This window comes from Taudactylus pleione, unplaced genomic scaffold (genome assembly GCF_031769625.1).
Source record: "Taudactylus pleione unplaced genomic scaffold, aTauple2 ptg001176l, whole genome shotgun sequence".
NCBI classification, from domain to species: domain Eukaryota; kingdom Metazoa; phylum Chordata; class Amphibia; order Anura; family Myobatrachidae; genus Taudactylus; species Taudactylus pleione.
The window spans coordinates 697,599-721,843 of NW_028285577.1; the positions used below are offsets into that span (position 1 = coordinate 697,599).

General features: G+C 54.2%; 1 protein-coding gene across 3 annotated transcripts in view; it reads right to left on the reverse strand.

Moving 5' to 3' along the window:
- The window catches only part of RUSF1 (RUS family member 1), a 122,364-nt gene that overhangs the window by 82,168 nt on the left and 15,951 nt on the right, over window positions 1-24,245 (reverse strand). For all 3 annotated transcript variants that reach the window (XR_015874943.1, XM_088462262.1, XM_088462263.1), the window contains exons 6-7: window positions 21,320-21,352; window positions 13,418-13,523 (exon numbers count right to left, since the gene is read on the reverse strand). Coding sequence is in view for 2 of the 3 variants with exons in the window: in XM_088462262.1 (XP_088318388.1) it covers window positions 13,418-13,523; window positions 21,320-21,352 (139 nt within the window). In the remaining variant the exon portion in view is untranslated. The remainder of the gene's footprint in view (window positions 1-13,417; window positions 13,524-21,319; window positions 21,353-24,245) is intronic.

Genomic DNA, 24,245 nt, shown 5'->3' on the forward strand with positions numbered 1-24,245 from the left:
CCACAGCCCCCTGCATCTCATATCTACACCATCTCACCACAGCCCCCTGCATCTCATATCTACACCATCTCACCACAGCCCCCTGTATCTCACCAGTCTCACCACAGCCCCCTGCATCTCATATCTACACCATCTCACCACAGCCACCTGTATCTCATATCTACACCATCTCACCACAGCCCCCTGCATCTCATATCTACACCATCTCACCACAGCCCCCTGCATCTCATATCTACACCATCTCACCACAGCCAACTGCACCTCATATCTACACCATCTCACCACAGCCCCCTGCATCTCATATCTACACCATCTCACCACAGCCCCCTGTATCTCATATCTACGCCATCTCACCACAGCCCCCTGCATCTCATATCTACACTATCTCACCACAGCCCCCTGCATCTCATATCTACACCATCTCACCACAGCCAACTGCATCTCATATCTACACCATCTCACCACAGCCCCCAGCATCTCATATCTACACCATCTCACCACAGCCCCCTGTATCTCATATCTACACCATCTCACCACAGCCCCCTGCATCTCATATCTACGCCATCTCACCACAGCCCCCTGCATCTCATATCTACACCATCTCACCACAGCCCCCTGCATCTCATATCTACACCATCTCACCACAGCCCCCTGCATCTCATATCTACACCATCTCACCACAGCCCCCTGCATCTCACCAGTGTCACCACAGCCCCCTGCATCTCATATCTACACCATCTCACCACAGCCCCCTGTATCTCATATCTACGCCATCTCACCACAGCCCCCTGCATCTCACCAGTGTCACCACAGCCCCCTGTATCTCATATCTACACCATCTCACCACAGCCCCATGTATCTCATATCTACACCATCACACCACAGCCCCCTGCATCTCATATCTACACCATCTCACCACAGCCCCCTGCATCTCATATCTACCCCATCTCACCACAGCCCCCTGTATCTCATATCTACACCATCTCACCACAGCCCCCTGTATCTCATATCTACACCATCTCACCACAGCCAACTGCACCATCTCACCACAGTCCCCTGCATCTCACCAGTGTCACCACAGCCCCCTGCATCTCATATCTATGCCATCTCACCACAGCCCCCTGCATCTCATATCTACACCATCTCACCACAGCCCCCTGCATCTCATATCTACACCATCTCACCACAGCCCCCTGCATCTCATATCTACGCCATCTCACCACAGCCCCCTGCATCTCATATCTACACTATCTCACCACAGCCCCCTGCATCTCATATCTACACCATCTCACCACAGCCCCCTGCATCTCATATCTACACCATCTCACCACAGCCCCCTGCATCTCATATCTATGCCATCTCACCACAGCCCCCTGCATCTCATATCTACACCATCTCACCACAGCCCCCTGCATCTCATATCTACACCATCTCACCACAGCCCCCTGCATCTCATATCTACACCATCTCACCACAGCCCCCTGCATCTCACCAGTGTCACCACAGCCCCCTTCATCTCATATCTACACCATCTCACCACAGCCCCCTGCATCTCATATCTACGCCATCTCACCACAGCCCCCTGCATCTCATATCTACACCATCTCACCACAGCCCCCTGCATCTCATATCTACACCATCTCACCACAGCCCCCTGCATCTCACCAGTGTCACCACAGCCCCCTGCATCTCATATCTACACCATCTCACCACAGCCCCCTTCATCTCATATCTACACCATCTCACCACAGCCCCCTGCATCTCATATCTACACCATCTCACCACAGCCCCCTGCATCTCATATCTACACCATCTCACCACAGCCCCCTGCATCTCATATCTACGCCATCTCACCACAGCCCCCTGCATCTCATATCTACACCATCTCACCACAGCCCCCTTCATCTCACCAGTGTCACCACAGCCCCCTGTATCTCATATCTACACCATCTCACCACAGCCCCCTGCATCTCATATCTACGCCATCTCACCACAGCCCCCTGCATCTCATATCTACACCATCTCACCACAGCCCCCTGCATCTCACCAGTGTCACCACAGCCCCCTGTATCTCATATCTACACCATCTCACCACAGCCCCCTGCATCTCATATCTACACCATCTCACCACAGCCCCCTGCATCTCATATCTACACCATCTCACCACAGCCCCCTGCATCTCATATCTACCCCATCTCACCACAGCCCCCTGCATCTCATATCTACACCATCTCACCACAGCCCCCTGCATCTCATATCTACGCCATCTCACCACAGCCCCCTGCATCTCATATCTACACCATCTCACCACAGCCCCCTGCATCTCACCAGTGTCACCACAGCCCCCTGTATCTCATATCTACACCATCTCACCACAGCCCCCTGCATCTCATATCTACACCATCTCACCACAGCCCCCTGCATCTCACCAGTGTCACCACAGCCCCCTGCATCTCATATCTACTCCATCTCACCACAGCCCCCTGCATCTCATATCTACACCATCTCACCACAGCCCCCTGCATCTCATATCTACAATATCTCACCACAGCCCCCTGCATCTCATATCTACACCACCTCACCACAGCCCCCTGCATCTCATATCTACACCATCTCACCACAGCCCCCTGCATCTCATATCTACACCATCTCACCACAGCCCCCAGCATCTCATATCTACACCATCTCACCACAGCCCCCTGCATCTCACCAGTGTCACCACAGCCCCCTGCATCTCATATCTACACCATCTCACCACAGCCCCCTTCATCTCATATTTACACCATCTCACCACAGCCCCCTGCATCTCATATCTACACCATCTCACCACAGCCCCCTGCATCTCATATCTACACCATCTCACCACAGCCCCCTGCATCTCATATCTACACCATCTCACCACAGCCCCCTGCATCTCATATCTACACCATCTCACCACAGCCCCCTGTATCTCACCACAGCCCCCTGCATCTCATATCTAAACCATCTCACCACAGCCCCCTGTATCTCATATCTACACCATCTCACCACAGCCCCCTGCATCTCATATCTACACCATCTCACCACAGCCCCCTGCATCTCATATCTACACCATCTCACCACAGCCAACTGCACCTCCTATCTACACCATCTCACCACAGCCCCCTGCATCTCATATCTACACCATCTCACCACAGCCCCCTGTATCTCATATCTACGCCATATCACCACAGCCCCCTGCATCTCATATCTACACTATCTCACCACAGCCCCCTGCATCTCATATCTACACCATCTCACCACAGCCAACTGCATCTCATATCTACACCATCTCACCACAGCCCCCAGCATCTCATATCTACACCATCTCACCACAGCCCCCTGTATCTCATATCTACACCATCTCACCACAGCCCCCTGCATCTCATATCTACGCCATCTCACCACAGCCCCCTGCATTTCATATCTACACCATCTCACCACAGCCCCCCGCATCTCATATCTACACCATCTCACCACAGCCCCCTGCATCTCATATCTACACCATCTCACCACAGCCCCCTGCATCTCATATCTACACCATCTCACCACAGCCAACTGCACCTCATATCTACACCATCTCACCACAGCCCCCTGCATCTCATATCTACACCATCTCACCACAGCCCCCTGTATCTCATATCTACGCCATCTCACCACAGCCCCCTGCATCTCATATCTACACTATCTCACCACAGCCCCCTGCATCTCATATCTACACCATCTCACCACAGCCAACTGCATCTCATATCTACACCATCTCACCACAGCCCCCTGCATCTCATATCTACACCATCTCACCACAGCCCCCTGCATCTCATATCTACACCATCTCACCACAGCCCCCTGCATCTCATATCTACACCATCTCACCACAGCCCCCTGCATCTCATATCTATGCCATCTCACCACAGCCCCCTGCATCTCACCAGTGTCACCACAGCCCCCTGCATCTCATATCTATGCCATCTCACCACAGCCCCCTGCATCTCATATCTACACCATCTCACCACAGCCAACTGCATCTCATATCTACACCATCTCACCACAGCCCCCAGCATCTCATATCTACACCATCTCACCACAGCCCCCTGTATCTCATATCTACACCATCTCACCACAGCCCCCTGCATCTCATATCTACACCATCTCACCACAGCCCCCTGCATCTCACCAGTGTCACCACAGCCCCCTGCATCTCATATCTACACCATCTCACCACAGCCCCCTGAATGTCACCAGTGTCACCACAGCCCCCTGCATCTCATATCTACACCATCTCACCACAGCCCCCTGTATCTCATATCTACGCCATCTCACCACAGCCCCCTGTATCTCACCAGTCTCACCACAGCCCCCTGTATCTCATATCTACACCATCTCACCACAGCCCCATGTATCTCATATCTACACCATCACACCACAGCCCCCTGCATCTCATATCTACACCATCTCACCACAGCCCCCTGCATCTCATATCTACCCCATCTCACCACAGCCAACTGCATCTCATATCTACACCATCTCACCACAGCCCCCTGCATCTCATATCTACACCATCTCACCACAGCCCCCTGCATCTCATATCTACACCATCTCACCACAGCCCCCTGTATCTCATATCTACACCATCTCACCACAGCCCCCTGTATCTCATATCTACACCATCTCACCACAGCCAACTGCACCTCATATCTACACCATCTCACCACAGTCCCCTGCATCTCACCAGTGTCACCACAGCCCCCTGCATCTCATATCTATGCCATCTCACCACAGCCCCCTGCATCTCATATCTACACCATCTCACCACAGCCCCCTGCATCTCATATCTACACCATCTCACCACAGCCCCCTGCATCTCATATCTACGCCATCTCACCACAGCCCCCTGCATCTCATATCTACACCATCTCACCACAGCCCCCTGCATCTCATATCTACACCATCTCACCACAGCCCCCTGCATCTCATATCTACACCATCTCACCACAGCCCCCTGCATCTCATATCTACACCATCTCACCACAGCCCCCTGCATCTCATATCTATGCCATCTCACCACAGCCCCCTGCATCTCATATCTACACCATCTCACCACAGCCCCCTGCATCTCATATCTACACCATCTCACCACAGCCCCCTGCATCTCATATCTACACCATCTCACCACAGCCCCCTGCATCTCACCAGTGTCACCACAGCCCCCTTCATCTCATATCTACACCATCTCACCACAGCCCCCTGAATGTCACCAGTGTCACCACAGCCCCCTGCATCTCATATCTACACCATCTCGCCACAGCCCCCTGTATCTCATATCTACGCCATCTCACCACAGCCCCCTGTATCTCACCAGTCTCACCACAGCCCCCTGTATCTCATATCTACACCATCTCACCACAGCCCCATGTATCTCATATCTACACCATCACACCACAGCCCCCTGCATCTCATATCTACACCATCTCACCACAGCCCCCTGCATCCCATATCTACCCCATCTCACCACAGCCCCCTGTATCTCATATCTACACCATCTCACCACAGCCCCCTGTATCTCATATCTACACCATCTCACCACAGCCAACTGCACCTCATATCTACACCATCTCACCACAGTCCCCCTGCATCTCACCAGTGTCACCACAGCCCCCTGCATCTCATATCTATGCCATCTCACCACAGCCCCCTGCATCTCATATCTACACCATCTCACCACAGCCCCCTGCATCTCATATCTACGCCATCTCACCACAGCCCCCTGCATCTCATATCTACGCCATCTCACCACAGCCCCCTGCATCTCATATCTACACCATCTCACCACAGCCCCCTGCATCTCATATCTACACCATCTCACCACAGCCCCCTGCATCTCATATCTACACCATCTCACCACAGCCCCCTGCATCTCATATCTATGCCATCTCACCACAGCCCCCTGCATCTCACCAGTGTCACCACAGCCCCCTGCATCTCATATCTATGCCATCTCACCACAGCCCCCTGCATCTCACCAGTGTCACCACAGCCCCTTGCATCTCATATCTACACCATCTCACCACAGCCCCCTGCATCTCATATCTACACCATCTCACCACAGCCCCCTGCATCTCATATCTACACCATCTCACCACAGCCCCCTGCATCTCATATCTATGCCATCTCACCACAGCCCCCTGCATCTCACCAGTGTCACCACAGCCACCTGCATCTCATATCTACACCATCTCACCACAGCCCCCTGCATCTCATATCTATGCCATCTCACCACAGCCCACTGCATCTCACCAGTGTCACCACAGCCCCCTGCATCTCATATCTACACCATCTCACCACAGCCCCCTGCATCTCACCAGTGTCACCACAGCCCCCTGCATCTCATATCTACACCATCTCACCACAGCCCCCTGCATCTCATATCTACACCATCTCACCACAGCCCCCTGCATCTCATAACTACCCCATCTCACCACAGCCCCCTGCATCTCATATCTACACCATCTCACCACAGCCCCCTGCATCTCATATCTACACCATCTCACCACAGCCCCCTGCATCTCATATCTACACCATCTCACCACAGCCCCCTGCATCTCATATCTACGCCATCTCACCACAGCCCCCTGCATCTCATATCTACGCCATCTCACCACAGCCCCCTGCATCTCATATCTACGCCATCTCACCACAGCCCCCTGCATCTCATATCTACACCATCTCACCACAGCCCCCTGCATCTCATAACTACCCCATCTCACCACAGCCCCCTGCATCTCATATCTACACCATCTCACCACAGCACCCTGCATCTCATATCTACACCATCTCACCACAGCCCCCTGCATCTCATATCTACGCCATCTCACCACAGCCCCCTGCATCTCATATCTACACCATCTCACCACAGCCCCCTGCATCTCATATCTACACCATCTCACCACAGCCCCCTGTATCTCACCAGTCTCACCACAGCCCCTTGCATCTCATATCTACACCATCTCACCACAGCCCCCTGCATCTCATATCTATGCCATCTCACCACAGCCCCCTGCATCTCACCAGTGTCACCACAGCCCCTTGCATCTCATATCTACACCATCTCACCACAGCCCCCTGCATCTCATATCTACACCATCTCACCACAGCCCCCTGCATGTCACCAGTGTCACCACAGCCCCCTGCATCTCATATCTACACCATCTCACCACAGCCCCCTGTATCTCATATCTACACCATCTCACCACAGCCCCCTGCATCTCATAACTACCCCATCTCACCACAGCCCCCTGCATCTCATATCTACACCATCTCACCACAGCCCCCTGCATCTCATATCTACACCATCTCACCACAGCCCCCTGCATCTCATATCTACGCCATCTCACCACAGCCCCCTGCATCTCATATCTACGCCATCTCACCACAGCCCCTTGCATCTCATATCTATGCCATCTCACCACAGCCCCCTGCATCTCACCAGTGTCACCACAGCCCCCTGCATCTCATATCTATGCCATCTCACCACAGCCCCCTGCATCTCACCAGTGTCACCACAGCCCCTTGCATCTCACCAGTGTCACCACAGCCCCTTGCATTTCATATCTACGCCATCTCACCAATGCCCCCTGCATCTCATATCTACACCATCTCACCACAGCCCCCTGCATCTCATATCTACACCATCTCACCACAGCCCCCTGCATCTCATATCTACACCATCTCACCAATGCCCCCTGCATCTCATATCTACACCATCTCACCACAGCCCCCTGCATCTCATATCTACACCATCTCACCACAGCCCCCTGCATCTCACCAGTGTCACCACAGCCCCCTGCATCTCATATCTACACCATCTCACCACAGCCCCCTGCATCTCATATCTACACCATCTCACCACAGCCCCCTGCATCTCATATCTACACCATCTCACCACAGCCCCCTGCATCTCATATCTACACCATCTCACCCCAGCCCCCTGCATCTCATATCTACACCATCTCACCCCAGCCCCCTGCATCTCATATCTACACCATCTCACCCCAGCCCCCTGCATCTCATATCTACACCATCTCACCACAGCCCCCCTGCATCTCACCAGTGTCACCACAGCCCCTGCATCTCATATCTACGCCATCTCACCACAGCCCCCTGCATCTCATATCTACGCCATCTCACCACAGCCCCCTGCATCTCACCAGTGTCACCACAGCCCCCTGCATCTAACCAGTGTCACCACAGCCCCCTGCATCTCATCTCTACACCATCTCACCACAGCCCCCTGCATCTCACCAGTGTCACCACAGACCCCTGCATCTCATATCTACACTATCTCACCACAGCCCCCTGCATCTCATATCTACACCATCTCACCACAGCCCCCTGCATCTCACCAGTGTCACCACAGCCCCCTGCATCTCATATCTACACCATCTCACCACAGCCCCCTGCATCTCACCAGTGTCACCACAGCCCCCTGCATCTCATATCTACACCATCTCACCACAGCCCCCTGCATCTCATATCTACACCATCTCACCACAGCCCCCTGCATCTCATATCTACACCATCTCACCACAGCCCCCTGCATCTCATATCTACACCATCTCACCACAGCCCCCTGCATCTCACCAGTGTCACCACAGCCCCCTGCATCTCATATCTACACCATCTCACCACAGCCCTCTGCATCTCATATCTACACCATCTCACCACAGCCCCCTGCATCTCACCAGTGTCACCACAGCCCCCTGCATCTCATATCTACACCATCTCACCACAGCCCCCTGCATCTCATATCTACACCATCTCACCACAGCCCCCTGCATCTCATATCTACACCATCTCACCACAGCCCCCCTGCATCTCATATCTACACCATCTCACCACAGCCCCCTGCATCTCATATCTACGCCATCTCACCACAGCCCCCTGCATCTCATATCTACACCATCTCACCACAGTCCCCTGCATCTCATATCTACACTATCTCACCACAGCCCCCTGCATCTCATATCTACACCATCTCACCACAGCCCCCTGCATCTCATATCTACACCATCTCACCACAGCCCCCTGCATCTCATATCTACACCATCTCACCACAGCCCCCTGCATCTCACCAGTGTCACCACAGCCCCCTGCATCTCATATCTACACTATCTCACCACAGCCCCCTGCATCTCATATCTACACCATCTCACCACAGCCCCCTGCATCTCATATCTACACCATCTCACCACAGGCCCCTGCATCTCATATCTACACCATCTCTCCACAGCCCCCTGCATCTCACCAGTGTCACCACAGCCCCCTGCATCTCATATCTACACCATCTCACCACAGCCCCCTGCATCTCATATCTACACCATCTCACCACAGCCCCCTGCATCTCATACCTATGCCATCTCACCACAGCCCCCTGCATCTCATATCTACGCCATCTCACCACAGCCCCCTGCATCTCATACCTATGCCAACTCACCACAGCCCCCTACATCTCACCAGTGTCACCACAGCCCCCTGCATCTCATATCTACACCATCTCACCACAGCCCCCTGCATCTCATATCTACACCATCTCACCACAGCCCCCTGCATCTCATATCTACACCATCTCACCACAGCCCCCTGCATCTCATATCTACACCATCTCACCACAGCCCCCTGCATCTCATATCTACGCCATCTCACCACAGCCCCCTGCATCTCATATCTACACCATCTCACCACAGCCCCCTGCATCTCATATCTACACCATCTCACCACAGCCCCCTGTATCTCATATCTACACAATCTCACCACAGCCCCCTACATCTCATATCTACGCCATCTCACCACAGCCCCCTGCATCTCATACCTATGCCATCTCACCACAGCCCCCTGCATCTCATATCTACGCCATCTCACCACAGCCCCCTGCATCTCATACCTATGCCAACTCACCACAGCCCCCTACATCTCACCAGTGTCACCACAGCCCCCTGCATCTCATATCTACACCATCTCACCACAGCCCCCTGCATCTCATATCTACACCATCTCACCACAGCCCCCTGCATCTCATATCTACGCCATCTCACCACAGCCCCCTGCATCTCATATCTACACCATCTCACCACAGCCCCCTGTATCTCATATCTACACAATCTCACCACAGCCCCCTACATCTCATATCTACGCCATCTCACCACAGCCCCCTGCATCTCATACCTATGCCATCTCACCACAGCCCCCTGCATCTCATATCTACGCCATCTCACCACAGCCCCCTGCATCTCATACCTATGCCAACTCACCACAGCCCCCTACATCTCACCAGTGTCACCACAGCCCCCTGCATCTCATATCTACACTATCTCACCACAGCCCCCTGCATCTCATATCTACACCATCTCACCAACAGCCCCCTGCATCTCACCAGTGTCACCACAGCCCCCTGCATCTCATATCTACACCATCTCACCACAGCCCCCTGCATCTCATATCTACACCATCTCACCACAGCCCCCTGCATCTCATATCTACGCCATCTCACCACAGCCCCCTGCATCTCATATCTACACCATCTCACCACAGCCCCCTGCATCTCACCAGTGTCACCACAGCCCCCTGCATCTCATATCTACACCATCTCACCACAGCCCCCTGCATCTCATATCTACACCATCTCACCACAGCCCCCTGCATCTCATATCTACACTATCTCACCACAGCCCCCTGTATCTCATACCTATGCCATCTCACCACAGCCCCCTGTATCTCATATCTACACCATCTCACCACAGCCCCCTGCATCTCATATCTACACCATCTCACCACAGCCCCCTGCATCTCATATCTACTCCATCTCACCACAGCCCCCTGCATCTCATATCTACACTATCTCACCACAGCCCCCTGTATCTCATATCTACACCATCTCACCACAGCCCCCTGCATCTCATATCTACACCATCTCACCACAGCCCCCTGCATCTCATATCTACGCCATCTCACCACAGCCCCCTGCATCTCATATCTACACCATCTCACCACAGCCCCCTGCATCTCACCAGTGTCACCACAGCCCCCTGCATCTCATATCTACACCATCTCACCACAGCCCCCTGCATCTCATATCTACACCATCTCACCACAGCCCCCTGCATCTCATATCTACACTATCTCACCACAGCCCCCTGTATCTCATACCTATGCCATCTCACCACAGCCCCCTGTATCTCATATCTACACCATCTCACCACAGCCCCCTGCATCTCATATCTACTCCATCTCACCACAGCCCCCTGCATCTCATATCTACACTATCTCACCACAGCCCCCTGTATCTCATATCTACACCATCTCACCACAGCCCCCTGCATCTCATATCTACACCATCTCACCACAGCCCCCTGCATCTCATATCTACACCATCTCACCACAGCCCCCTGTATCTCATATCTACGCCATCTCACCACAGCCCCCTGCATCTCATATCTACACCATCTCACCACAGCCCCCTGCATCTCACCAGTGTCACCACAGCCCCCTGCATCTCATATCTACACCATCTCACCACAGCCCCCTGCATCTCATATCTACACCATCTCACCACAGCCCCCTGCATCTCATATCTACACTATCTCACCACAGCCCCCTGTATCTCATACCTATGCCATCTCACCACAGCCCCCTGTATCTCATATCTACACCATCTCACCACAGCCCCCTGTATCTCATATCTACACCATCTCACCACAGCCCCCTGCATCTCATATCTACACCATCTCACCACAGCCCCCTGTGGCTGCCCTGCAGCTGGCTGGAGCCGCCCTCTGGGATGTGCTGGGAAGGGCAGGAGGATCATGGGTGAGCGATTTGTATTGCAGCTACCGTAAGCATTATCAGCAGCATGTCCCCGGGGCTGTGACACCTGTGTACATTTCCGCAGCCTATATGCACACCCCTTCCCGTCTGCCGAATATGGCGGTGGGCAATGTCCTCTTAGTGCAATGTTCCCTGCATTTCCTGGGCTTCCTGTTGAGCTTCCTCGCCATGTTGCCCGTTCAAGAACAGCGCTGACTTCTGTGGGAGATGCCTCCTGTTCACCGAGGGTGTGGGGCTCAGCGGGAACATCACACTTCATGGTGGAGGGGTGGTGGCCGGAGTCCACTTGCAGGTCGAGTGTAGGGATAGACATCAGAATCTGATGGTTACCATCGATGTTTTTGTTCCGATGGTAGTGTTTTTACCATTTGATGGGGGTGGTCCAATACCACCATAGAGTGGAATTCATCCGATTGTTGTTTGTTTTTATTAAACTCCTGACAGCTATACCTCCGCTGGCGCATGAGTAGAATAGAGCAAGTAACTCTGGGGTTGATGTATTATTTAGCGCCCCCGGCTGGCTGTACACGGGGTAGCGCCCCCGGCTGGCTGTACACGGGGTAGCGCCCCCGGCTGGCTGTACACGGGGTAGCGCCCCCGGCTGGCTGTACACGGGGTAGCGCCCCCGGCTGGCTGTACACGGGGTAGCGCCCCCGGCTGGCTGTACACGGGGTAGCGCCCCCGGCTGGCTGTACACGGGGTAGCGCCCCCGGCTGGCTGTACACGGGGTAGTGCCCCCGGCTGGCTGTACACGGGGTAGCGACCCCGGCTGGCTGTACACGGGGTAGCGCCCCCGGCTGGCCATATTCACATTGGGTAAAACAGCATCCTAAGCAATAATACATAAATATACCTCTGGTCAGCCATTACTATGACATGTAACCACATCACATGGGGGGTGGAATATGGCGGGCAGGAGAGAGTTGCAATCTCCATGCCGGGGTGGGGAGAGGAGGGTAAGATGAATGGTGGTACTCCCTTATCTCTAACTGCCCCGAGCCAGGAATTCCTCCTGTGCCTATATCCATGATCATGTATCCCGTGTTACACCGCATTAGGCATCATGTGTCCCCCTTATGAATAAAGGCATACACACAAATGTACATACACACATACATACATACACAGTACATACATACACACAAATGTACATACACACCCAGGACCGGGAGGAGTCAGGGACCATACATACAAAGTAGGGGTGAGTGGGTTCGGTTTTACTCGGATCTTTTTATTGGCCATCACCGAACACGTGTATTGGATAGCGAATAAAATCGAGCCGAATTTGCGGTAAAGTGGCGATAAGAACCGAGTAAAACCGAACCCGCTCACCCCTAAAATATACACACACACACACACACACACACACACACACACACACACATGCATATACACACACACACACACACGCATACATACACACACACGCATACATACACACACGCGCATGTACACACCTGCAAAGCATTCCTCACCTAGTGGAACCCAGCAGACAGATAACCGGAATGGTGGAATATGGTACCTTGAAGACCCCGGCCAGGCACACAGTCAGAGTGAAGCATGATGGGAAAGCGGGAGCTAAGATCTCCATGAAAATGGCCACATCGTTCAGCACGTCAGCAAACAGCCTGTAACAGAGGAATGGGGACATGAGACCATGGCTGTGGGTAGGGAAGGGCTACATAAAGCACTACTGCTGGGACACCCAGGACAGGGACCAGAACACCCGGGACCGGGAGGAGTCAGGGGACCAGAACACCCGGGACCGGGAGGAGTCAGGGACCAGAACACCCGGGACCGGGAGGAGTCAGGGACCAGAACACCCGGGACCGGGAGGAGTCAGGGACCAGAACACCCAGGACCGGGAGGAGTCAGGGACCAGAACACCCAGGACCGGGAGGAGTCAGGGACCAGAACACCCAGGACAGGGAGGAGTCAGGGACCAGAACACCCAGGACCGGGAGGAGTCAGGGACCAGAACACCCAGGACAGGGAGGAGTCAGGGAGATTGTACCAGATACTGGCTGTGAGGGGGGGATTGTACCAGATACTGGCTGTGAGGGGGGGATTGTACCAGATACTGGCTGTGAGGGGGGGGATTGTACCAGATACTGGCTGTGAGGGGGGGATTGTACCAGATACCGGCTGTGAGGGGGGGGGATTGTACCAGATACTGGCTGTGAGGGGGGATTGTACCAGATACCGGCTGTGAGGGGGGGGGATTGTACCAGATACTGGCTGTGAGGGGGGGATTGTACCAGATACCGGCTGTGAGGGGGGGGATTGTACCAGCTCCCGGCTGTGAGGGGGGGATTGTACCAGATACTGGCTGTGAGGGGGGGGATTGTACCAGATACTGGCTGTGAGGGGGGGATTGTACCAGATACTGGCTGTGAGGGGGGGGATTGTACCAGATACTGGCTGTGAGGGGGGGGATTGTACCAGATACTGGCTGTGAGGGGGGGATTGTACCAGATACTGGCTGTGAGGGGGGGATTGTACCAGATACCGGCTGTGAGGGGGGGATTGTACCAGATACCGGCTGTGAGGGGGGATTGTACCAGATACTGGCTGTGAGGGGGGGATTGTACCAGATACCGGCTGTGAGGGGGGATTGTACCAGATACCGGCTGTGAGGGGGGGATTGTACCAGATACTGGCTGTGAGGGGGGGATTGTACCAGATACTGGCTGTGAGGGGGGGATTGTACCAGATACTGGCTGTGAGGGGGGGATTGTACCAGATACTGGCTGTGAGGGGGGGATTGTACCAGATACTGGCTGTGAGGGGGGGATTGTACCAGATACTGGCTGTGAGGGGGGGGATTGTACCAGATACCGGCTGTGAGGGGGGGATTGTACCAGATACTGGCTGTGAGGGGGGATTGTACCAGATACTGGCTGTGAGGGGGGGATTGTACCAGATACTGGCTGTGAGGGGGGGGATTGTACCAGATACTGGCTGTGAGGGGGGATTGTACCAGATACTGGCTGTGAGGGGGGATTGTACCAGATACTGGCTGTGAGGGGGGGGATTGTACCAGATACTGGCTGTGAGGGGGGATTGTACCAGATACTGGCTGTGAGGGGGGGATTGTACCAGATAACGGCTGTGAGGGGGGGATTGTACCAGATACTGGCTGTGAGGGGGGATTGTACCAGATACTGGCTGTGAGGGGGGATTGTACCAGATACTGGCTGTGAGGGGGGATTGTACCAGCTCCCGGCTGTGAGGGGGGGATTGTACCAGATACTGGCTGTGAGGGGGGGATTGTACCAGATACCGGCTGTGAGGGGGGATTGTACCAGATACTGGCTGTGAGGGGGGATTGTACCAGATACTGGCTGTGAGGGGGGGATTGTACCAGATACTGGCTGTGAGGGGGGGATTGTACCAGATACTGGCTGTGAGGGGGGATTGTACCAGATACTGGCTGTGAGGGGGGGGATTGTACCAGATACTGGCTGTGAGGGGGGGGATTGTACCAGATACTGGCTGTGAGGGGGGATTGTACCAGATACCGGCTGTGAGGGGGGGATTGTACCAGATACCGGCTGTGAGGGGGGGATTGTACCAGATACTGGCTGTGAGGGGGGGATTGTACCAGATACTGGCTGTGAGGGGGGGATTGTACCAGATACTGGCTGTGAGGGGGGGGATTGTACCAGATACCGGCTGTGAGGGGGGATTGTACCAGATACCGGCTGTGAGGGGGGATTGTACCAGATACCGGCTGTGAGGGGGGGATTGTACCAGATACTGGCTGTGAGGGGGGATTGTACCAGATACCGGCTGTGAGGGGGGGATTGTACCAGATACTGGCTGTGAGGGGGGATTGTACCAGATACCGGCTGTGAGGGGGGGATTGTACCAGATACCGGCTGTGAGGGGGGATTGTACCAGATACCGGCTGTGAGGGGGGGATTGTACCAGATACTGGCTGTGAGGGGGGGATTGTACCAGATACTGGCTGTGAGGGGGGGATTGTACCAGATACTGGCTGTGAGGGGGGATTGTACCAGATACTGGCTGTGAGGGGGGGATTGTACCAGATACTGGCTGTGAGGGGGGGATTGTACCAGATACTGGCTGTGAGGGGGGGATTGTACCAGATACTGGCTGTGAGGGGGGGATTGTACCAGATACTGGCTGTGAGGGGGGGATTGTACCAGATACCGGCTGTGAGGGGGGGATTGTACCAGATACTGGCTGTGAGGGGGGATTGTACCAGATACTGGCTGTGAGGGGGGATTGTACCAGATACTGGCTGTGAGGGGGGATTGTACCAGCTCCCGGCTGTGAGGGGGGGATTGTACCAGATACTGGCTGTGAGGGGGGGATTGTACCAGATACCGGCTGTGAGGGGGGATTGTACCAGATACTGGCTGTGAGGGGGGGATTGTACCAGATACTGGCTGTGAGGGGGGGATTGTACCAGATACTGGCTGTGAGGGGGGATTGTACCAGATACTGGCTGTGAGGGGGGGATTGTACCAGATACTGGCTGTGAGGGGGGGATTGTACCAGATACTGGCTGTGAGGGGGGATTGTACCAGATACTGGCTGTGAGGGGGGGGATTGTACCAGATACTGGCTGTGAGGGGGGATTGTACCAGATACTGGCTGTGAGGGGGGGATTGTACCAGATACCGGCTGTGAGGGGGGGATTGTACCAGATACCGGCTGTGAGGGGGGGATTGTACCAGATACTGGCTGTGAGGGGGGGATTGTACCAGATACTGGCTGTGAGGGGGGGATTGTACCAGCTACTGGCTGTGAGGGGGGGATTGTACCAGATACTGGCTGTGAGGGGGGGATTGTACCAGATACCGGCTGTGAGGGGGGGATTGTACCAGATACCGGCTGTGAGGGGGGGATTGTACCAGATACTGGCTGTGAGGGGGGATTGTACCAGATACTGGCTGTGAGGGGGGGGATTGTACCAGATACTGGCTGTGAGGGGGGGATTGTACCAGATACTGGCTGTGAGGGGGGGATTGTACCAGATACTGGCTGTGAGGGGGGATTGTACCAGCTACTGGCTGTGAGGGGGGGATTGTACCAGATACTGGCTGTGAGGGGGGATTGTACCAGATACTGGCTGTGAGGGGGGGATTGTACCAGATACTGGCTGTGAGGGGGGATTGTACCAGATCCGGCTGTGAGGGGGGGATTGTACCAGATACCGGCTGTGAGGGGGGGATTGTACCAGATACTGGCTGTGAGGGGGGGATTGTACCAGATACTGGCTGTGAGGGGGGATTGTACCAGATACCGGCTGTGAGGGGGGGATTGTACCAGATACCGGCTGTGAGGGGGGGATTGTACCAGATACCGGCTGTGAGGGGGGGATTGTACCAGATACTGGCTGTGAGGGGGGGATTGTACCAGATACTGGCTGTGAGGGGGGGATTGTACCAGATACTGGCTGTGAGGGGGGGATTGTACCAGATACTGGCTGTGAGGGGGGGATTGTACCAGATACTGGCTGTGAGGGGGGGATTGTACCAGATACTGGCTGTGAGGGGGGGATTGTACCAGATACTGGCTGTGAGGGGGGGATTGTACCAGATACTGGCTGTGAGGGGGGGGATTGTACCAGATACTGGCTGTGAGGGGGGATTGTACCAGATACCGGCTGTGAGGGGGGGATTGTACCAGATACCGGCTGTGAGGGGGGATTGTACCAGATACCGGCTGTGAGGGGGGATTGTACCAGATACTGGCTGTGAGGGGGGGATTGTACCAGATACTGGCTGTGAGGGGGGGATTGTACCAGATACCGGCTGTGAGGGGGGATTGTACCAGATACCGGCTGTGAGGGTGGGTACACACCTAGCAGATATATCTGTAGATGATGGTCGTTCATACACACTGAACGACCATCTTCCAGGCAGCCGCGGGTGCCGCTGGCTGGGGGGCGGGGGGCGGCTGACCACCCGTACACACTTGCCGATTGACAGATAGGTCTGCAGATATGTTGGGCATCAGTTGTGCAGCACAGCCAATGCGATATGTCGGTGAACGGCGTCGTTCACAGACATATCGCTGGTACACACTGGCCGCCGATCAATCGATTGGCCAATATAGCGGTCAGTGTGTACCCAGCGTAAGAGTGAGCTGGGGTTTCCCTAACACGAGTCAGCACCAGGCTTAGTGCCGGAGAACTGGACGTCATGCTCTTCTGCAGGACGGGCACATTCAGAATGATGCCAATCACACCGTCTTCCATTACTGCAATGGGACTTTAGTGAATAAGGCAATAGAACATCCCACTGAAGCAGTTCACTTCGGGGCATATTCAATTAGAAGCGAATAGTCCCGGACTTTGCGCCGACATTGCTGGTTTTGCATGCGAAACAGTATCGCGCACGCCCCAGCTTATCCCTGTATTCAATTCCAAAGGACGCGAAAACGTGTCCCGGCGATACTCAAACAGGCGAAAAGTGCTGGGGAAATCAGCCTGACACCCCCCAAAAGATGCACTGATAGGGGGGATCACTATGGATACCCCCGAATAGCCCTGCTGAAGGTATTTGGGGTGAAGAATGAGGAGTCCCATGAAATTTGGGTACCCGACAATGGGGGCGAGCAATGTTACAAACCGCTAAAGTGAGGTCTTAAAAAGCGTTAAAAACGCACCTTCAGCAACACCTCCCCCGTACGTGCAGACCCCCAAAGTCAATTTCGCTAGATTTGATGATTTGCGTAGCCCCACCCCTTGTGGCAAAATCGCAGCGATTGGCTAGAATTTACATAGAGCGCGGGGCCAAATGACGTGATTCATATAGAATGACGTCATTAAGCCCCGCCCCATACACGGTGACCCGCGATCGCCACGGTCTCCCCAAAACCGCAATTCTGCACTTTTTTCCGCCAGCTATTCATATCTTTCCGCCAGGTACATTGCGTTTCCGCACTGGCAAAAAGTCGCAACAATTGATTACAGGGATAAGTTTCCGCTGGCGAAATGACGTCACCGGCGAAACTTTTTTGAAAATTACAGGTTTTCGGCGCTGACTGAATCCGGCCGTTAGTGGCGTCACTTTCATCACATGGGAAACCAGTTTTTTCTTGGCTATTTCTAAGTTGTAGTAAATTCATTATCCCAGGTTCCATGTCAGTGCTGAGAAGGTGATTCCAGCACTAGGTCAGCCTGAAACCCTGGCCTGCGGCTCTCCTCTCATGCTGACAACACATCGCAGCGGCTCATCTATGTGCACCGGTGAGACAAAGTGTCGCCGGGTCCCAGAACCAGCACCCCCCGTCCCCCCCTCCTCGTGGTTAATGGCAGGGGGTCCGGGCTCAGTGACGCGCGCACAGGGGGGCCCGGGCTCAGTGACGCGCGCACAGGGGGGCCCGGGCTCAGTGACGCGCGCACAGGGGGGCCCGGGCTCAGTGACGCGCGCACAGGGGGGCCCGGGCTCAGTGACGCGCGCACAGGGGGGCCCGGGCTCAGTGACGCGCGCACAGGGGGGCCCGGGCTCAGTGACGCGCGCACAGGGGGGCCCGGGCTCAGTGACGCGCGCACAGGGGGGCCCGGGCTCAGTGACGCGCGCACAGGGGGGCCCGGCTAGCTGGCTCCCCAGGAGGTGCTGTGCGCTGACCGCTGGGGACTGGGAGAATCGCATCACAGAGTGGCATGGACGGCAGTTCACCCTCGGTGCGCAGCAACGTGGGGGGACTGAGCGCTGGGAGCACCCCAACACTGCTGAGCAGAGGAGCCGCCTGCCTGTACCTCCAATGCTGGGGGTCCGGGGCAGAAGGGAGGGTGCGATGGCCGCTGGGGACCGGGAGCTTAGCTCCTAGCCCTCCAAGATAGGTTACCACACACTGACCCCTGATAACCCCGTGCAGAGAGGGGACCAGCAGCTGAGCGCTGCTGGGTACAGGTAAAGCTGCTGCCGCCAGGGCATGGTCCCAGGCTTCAGAGCTGAGAGCCCTATGCTGGGGAATGGGAGCTAAGCTCCCAGTGTCCCAGCTCCGCGTCCAGGGTCCCAGCACCGCGCCCAGGGTCCCAGCTCCGCGCCCAGGGTCCCAGCTCCGCTCCCAGTGCTGGAAGTGGTATGAGAGGGTGCACAGGAAGCTAATGCAGCCAACTAATTGTGTTCAGGGAGCTCCAAAAAAGCTTCCACTGCGTAGCCAGGAATCAGTGCCCGGGGACCCTGCTTGCCCACCTCTGGAGCTCAGATTCAGGCAGAGGTGGCAGGCTTGGTCCCTTAGCAGATTCCTGGAAGTCGGTTTTGGCGGGAAAGCTTTGCGCCTTCCAGAGGAGTGGACGAGCAGAGGGTGTGCCGAGCTCTGTGGGTGGGCTCAGACAACGAGGAGTGACCACTCCCCACCGTCCATAGGGGACAATGTTATATGTGCTTGTGGCCAGCACACACACAGGTCACCTAAGGAGATTGTCTGGAAACCACAGTGCGGGGGCTTACCCCCTGAGTGGCATAAAAGGAGGCTTCGTGCCCGGTACTATGGTGCAGCCCTGTATATCCTGTGAGGAGAAGAACTGCTGATAACATTCCTGGATGCCGATTATTCCCTTCAACCTGAAGGACGATTTTTTTCAAGACTTTGAGCAATAAGCATCTTGCCTGACTACAATTACATCTCAGTCCTGCGACCATCAGAATTGCGCCAAACGCTATTCCGTTATCCAAATGCTAAGGGTGGAGCTCCGCGTCTCCAAGTTCAAGCCCTCTGCCAGCTACCGTGCAGACCTGGTCCATTGCGAGGGATCAGGAGGAATCAGCCGGCACCAATCAGGGGGTGTGATCACATCTTGTCCACGCCGGCACCAATCAGGGGGTGTGGTCACATCTTGTCCACGCCGGCACCAATCAGGGGGTGTGGTCACATCTTGTCCACGCATACGCAGCAGGAGCGGTTCCAGGTGCCGAGGTAAAAGCCTGGGTGTCCGTAAGCGGTTCCGAGTGCCAATAGGAGCTCGGTGGTGGCCGCAACATACACGCCCATTAGCAGTGGGCGGAGTCAGTGATAGGCGTCACTGACGGTAAGCAGGAATCCCCGATACCCCAAGGTCCAGTGGGTATCAATACCCCAACCTGTGATCGGGACTCAGGCTGACGCCATCCGGTCACACAAAGTTTATTCAGTCCCAACACACCTACGTTTGCCTAGGCCCCCGTTACCTCCGCAAGACGCTGACTACCTGACGCTAACTTTGCGAGTGAATACTGAGTGAGCTGTGCGTTCGCAGTGCGTATTCATGTATAGCGCAATGGATAACAATCGCCCAATCTGCGGAAACATGGACAATGGTGGGCGGTTCTGAATCAGGGCCTGTATACCAAGGGCCCGCGGTACCCCAATGAGCGTATACCATATATCATTACACCACAGTGTCATACAGGAGGAAAACACCAGTAACATCTGTAATCTGTCCACACGTGGCGGTAATTACCTCCATCGCTTCGCGTCACAGTCCAGGCGGCTTCTAAATAAGGAAAGAAAGAGACAAAACGGTACAAAATCATATCTGTATCCATTACATACAGCCTCCAGGACACACATTCAGTGCCTCCTACCTCATATTACTACACACCTCCTACCTCACAGCACTACACACCTCCCCCCTCATATTACTACACACCTCCCCCCTCATATTACTACACACCTCCCCCCTCATATTACTACACACCTCCCCCCTCATATTACTACACACCTCCCCCCTCATATTACTACACACCTACACCTCCTACCTCATATTACTACACACCTCCTACCTCATATTACTACACACCTCCTACCTCATATTACTACACACCTCCTACCTCATATTACTACACACTTCCTACCTCATATTACTACACACCTCCACCTCCACCCTCATATTACTACACACTTCCACCTCCCCCCTCATATTACTACACACCTCCACCTCCCCCCTCATATTACTACACACCTACACCTCCTACCTCATATTACTACACACCTCCTACCTCATATTACTACACACCTCCTACCTCATATTACTACACACCTCCACCTCCCCCCTCATATTACTACACACCTACACCTCCTACCTCATATTACTACACACCTCCTACCTCATATTACTACACACCTACACCTCCCCCCTCATAGCACTACACACCTACACCTCCTACCTCATATTACTACACACCTCCTACCTCATATTACTACACACCTCCACCTCCCCCCTCATATTACTACACACTTCCACCTCCCCCCTCATATTACTACACACCTCCACCTCCCCCCTCATATTACTACACACCTACACCTCCTACCTCATATTACTACACACCTCCTACCTCATATTACTACACACCTTCCCCCTCATATTACTACACACCTCCCACCTCATAGCACTACACACCTCCACCTCCCCCCTCATATTACTACACACCTCCTACCTCATATTACTACACACCTCCACCTCCCCCCTCATATTACTACACACCTACACCTCCTACCTCATATTACTACACACCTCCTACCTCATATTACTACACACCTTCCCCCTCATATTACTACACACCTCCCACCTCATAGCACTACACACCTCCACCTCCCCCCTCATATTACTACACACCTCCACCTCCCCCCTCATATTACTACACACCTACACCTCCTACCTCATATTACTACACACCTCCTATCTCATATTACTACACACCTCCTACCTCATATTACTACACACCTCCACCTCCCCCCTCATATTACTACACACCTACACCTCCTACCTCATATTACTACACACCTCCTACCTCATATTACTACACACTTCCTACCTCATATTACTACACACCTCCACCTCCCCCCTCATATTACTACACACCTCCTACCTCATATTACTACACACCTTCCCCCTCATATTACTACACACCTCCCACCTCATAGCACTACACACCTCCACCTCCACCTCCCCCCTCATATTACTACACACCTCCACCTCCCCCCTCATATTACTACACACCTACACCTCCTACCTCATATTACTACACGCCTCCTACCTCATATTACTACACACCTCCACCTCCCCCCTCATATTACTACACACCTCCACCTCCCCCCTCATATTACTACACACCTCCTACCTCATATTACTACACACCTCCCCCCTCACATTACTACACACCTCCCCCTCACATTACTACACACCTCCCCCCTCATATTACTACACACCTCCACCTCCCCCCTCATATTACTACACACCTACACCTCCTACCTCATTACTACACACCTACACCTCCTACCTCATTACTACACACCTCCTACCTCATATTACTACACACCTCCACCTCCCCCTCATATTACTACACACCTACACCTCCTACCTCATATTACTACACACCTCCTACCTCATATTACTACACACCTCCCCCCTCACATTACTACACACCTCCCCCTCACATTACTACACACCTCCCCCCTCATATTACTACACACCTCCCCCCTCATATTACTGCACACCTCCCCCCTCATATTACTGCACACCTCCCCCCTCATATTACTGCACACCTCCCCCCTCATATTACTGCACACCTCCACCTCCCCCCTCATATTACTGCACACCTCCACCTCCCCCCTCATATTACTACACACCTCCACCTCCCCCCTCATATTACTACACACCTACACCTCCTACCTCATATTACTACACACCTCCCACCTCATATTACTACACACCTCCACCTCCCCCCTCATATTACTACACACCTACACCTCCTACCTCATATTACTACACACCTCCCACCTCATATTACTACACACCTCCCACCTCATATTACTACACACCTCCCCCCTCACATTACTGCACACCTCCCCCCTCACATTACTACACACCTCCCCCCTCATATTACTACACACCTCCCCCCTCATATTACTACACACCTCCCCCCTCATATTACTACACACCTCCCCCCTCATATTACTACACACCTCCCCCCTCATATTACTACACACCTCCCCCCTCATATTACGGCACACCTCCACCTCCCCCCTCATATTACTACACACCTCCACCTCCCCCCTCATATTACTACACACCTACACCTCCTACCTCATATTACTACACACCTCCTACCTCATATTACTACACACCTCCACCTCCCTCATATTACTACACACCTCCACCTCCCTCATATTACTACAGACCTACACCTCCTACCTCATATTACTACACACCTCCTACCTCATATTACTACACACCTCCTACCTCATATTACTACACACCTCCACCTCCACCTCCCCCCTCATATTACTACACACCTCCTACCTCATATTACTACACACCTCCCCCCTCACATTACTACACACCTTCCCCCTCATATTACTACACACCTCCCCCCTCATAGCACTAC